At 38.7% G+C, this 1,657-nt stretch overlaps 1 protein-coding gene across 1 annotated transcript in view; it reads left to right on the plus strand.

Moving 5' to 3' along the window:
* The first annotated feature begins 573 nt into the window (after window positions 1–573).
* The window catches only part of jam2b (junctional adhesion molecule 2b), a 9,028-nt gene continuing 7,944 nt past the window's right edge, over window positions 574–1,657 (plus strand). Inside the window, exon 1 of the mRNA XM_037686193.1 lies at window positions 574–613. Coding sequence (XP_037542121.1) covers window positions 574–613 — 40 coding nt within the window. The remainder of the gene's footprint in view (window positions 614–1,657) is intronic.

The following is a 1,657-nucleotide window of genomic DNA, read 5'->3' on the forward strand; positions in this document are numbered from 1 at the left end:
GTTCCTGTATTTACTTGAGCAAACCAGAAGCTCTCACAAAGATGCAAAGATTAGTAAAATGCTCTGCGAGTTGAGCTACTTAAACATTTGCTTTGAATGTGATGGATGAAAAGCACCATGCAGTCATTCATGGTAGGTCCTAAACAGCAAAAAAACAAACAAAAAAAAAAACAACGTAATTTCTGGACTATAAGCTGCTACTTTTCCCACAGGCTTTGAACCCCACAGCTTATACAATGCTGCAGCTAATTTATGGATTTTTTTATTTTATATTTGTGAGGTTCTAACGAGCTTTCTGCCTGCAAAAGCATTTAGCTTAGTCACACCCAGGTGCTCACATAGCTGTCCAATACACATCTCTCTTTGGGGGTGGGTCCACTCAATGAGACTACCTGTATAAATAAATGTACAGAAAAAATCTGACTAATGAAATTACCGAACAGGTCACTGTGGATCAATATAACTTCAAATTAGCATAAATCAAACGTGCTCTCTAAATTCTTCAGATCAGGTATTTTGCGCTTCATGCACACACCCTCAAAATCTTTCTGAGTAAATATCTCATGTTACAACATGGACACCTACGGCTTAAACACAAGCGTGGCCTCTATATGTACAATTATTTTTAATTAGTGGGCGTGGCTTATATTCAGGTGCGCTCAATAGTCTGGAAATTACGGTAATATAAACTGGTAATATTTGATGTTTAAGAAGCATTTTGTAACCAAAGCACAACTTTTTGAAAGACTGATGACATGTAAGATAATAGTTTGCAGCCTAATTTAAAATGTTGCTTGGACAGAAGGTAAAAACATAATTTATGGTTTAATTTGGCTGTAAGGATTCAGAAGGAAGGCTAAAGTTAGCACAGGGTTTAGGTTAAGGTGAAGGGAAACAACCAGCACAGATGTACATGTTTCTGCGTGTGGCGCGTCAGCTGAAGAGGGTAAGGTTACTGTCACACAGGGCGCCTTTGTGTAAGACAAGCACATACATGTGTGCAACAAACACACACAGAGGAAAACAAGCATTGACATTTGTGCACAACAAAACACAATATATTCACGTAGTCCTTTAATTAAATGCTGCAAGGACTTTTGAAGCTATTGGTCATTCATTGTTGGATAGATTACTTTATTAACAAATGTGCGTGTTTATGTCGGAGTTTGAACATCTCTGAAGACTGAGGAAGGTTATCAGGTCAGGATACAACGGCTTGTCAGAGGGTGATACATCACATACATTCCTGCACACGACGGCTCCTGGCACCACAAAGTAACCCCACTCTTTGTGTTTCTGCCTGTTTACAGGCTTGCTTTACCATTTCTGTGAGGACATGCTGATCAAGTGACTTTAAATAAACACTTTTCTTGGCTTACAATTAAGCACAAATAAAGTTGGGAGGTTTTTGAATAATTTATTTACTGTTTTATGTTAGGATCGAGATCGTACCCAGGATGAAGGACCAGAAAACTGAACAGAGACCAGGACTCAAAGTACCAAAAGAACAGTGTTTATTTACAAAAAGTGATATTCAAGGTGATGACGTCTATATACAGGTGCCGGGAAGATATTTACAATAAATATATATACAGGATCACCTGAGGGGAAGAGGAAGAGGTTAGGGAGTGCAGGAGGGACTGGAACAATCTGTGAG

The sequence above is a fragment of the Nematolebias whitei genome, chromosome 13 (genome assembly GCF_014905685.2).
Source record: "Nematolebias whitei isolate Nwh7 chromosome 13, NemWhi1, whole genome shotgun sequence".
Taxonomy (NCBI): Eukaryota; Metazoa; Chordata; class Actinopteri; order Cyprinodontiformes; family Rivulidae; genus Nematolebias; species Nematolebias whitei.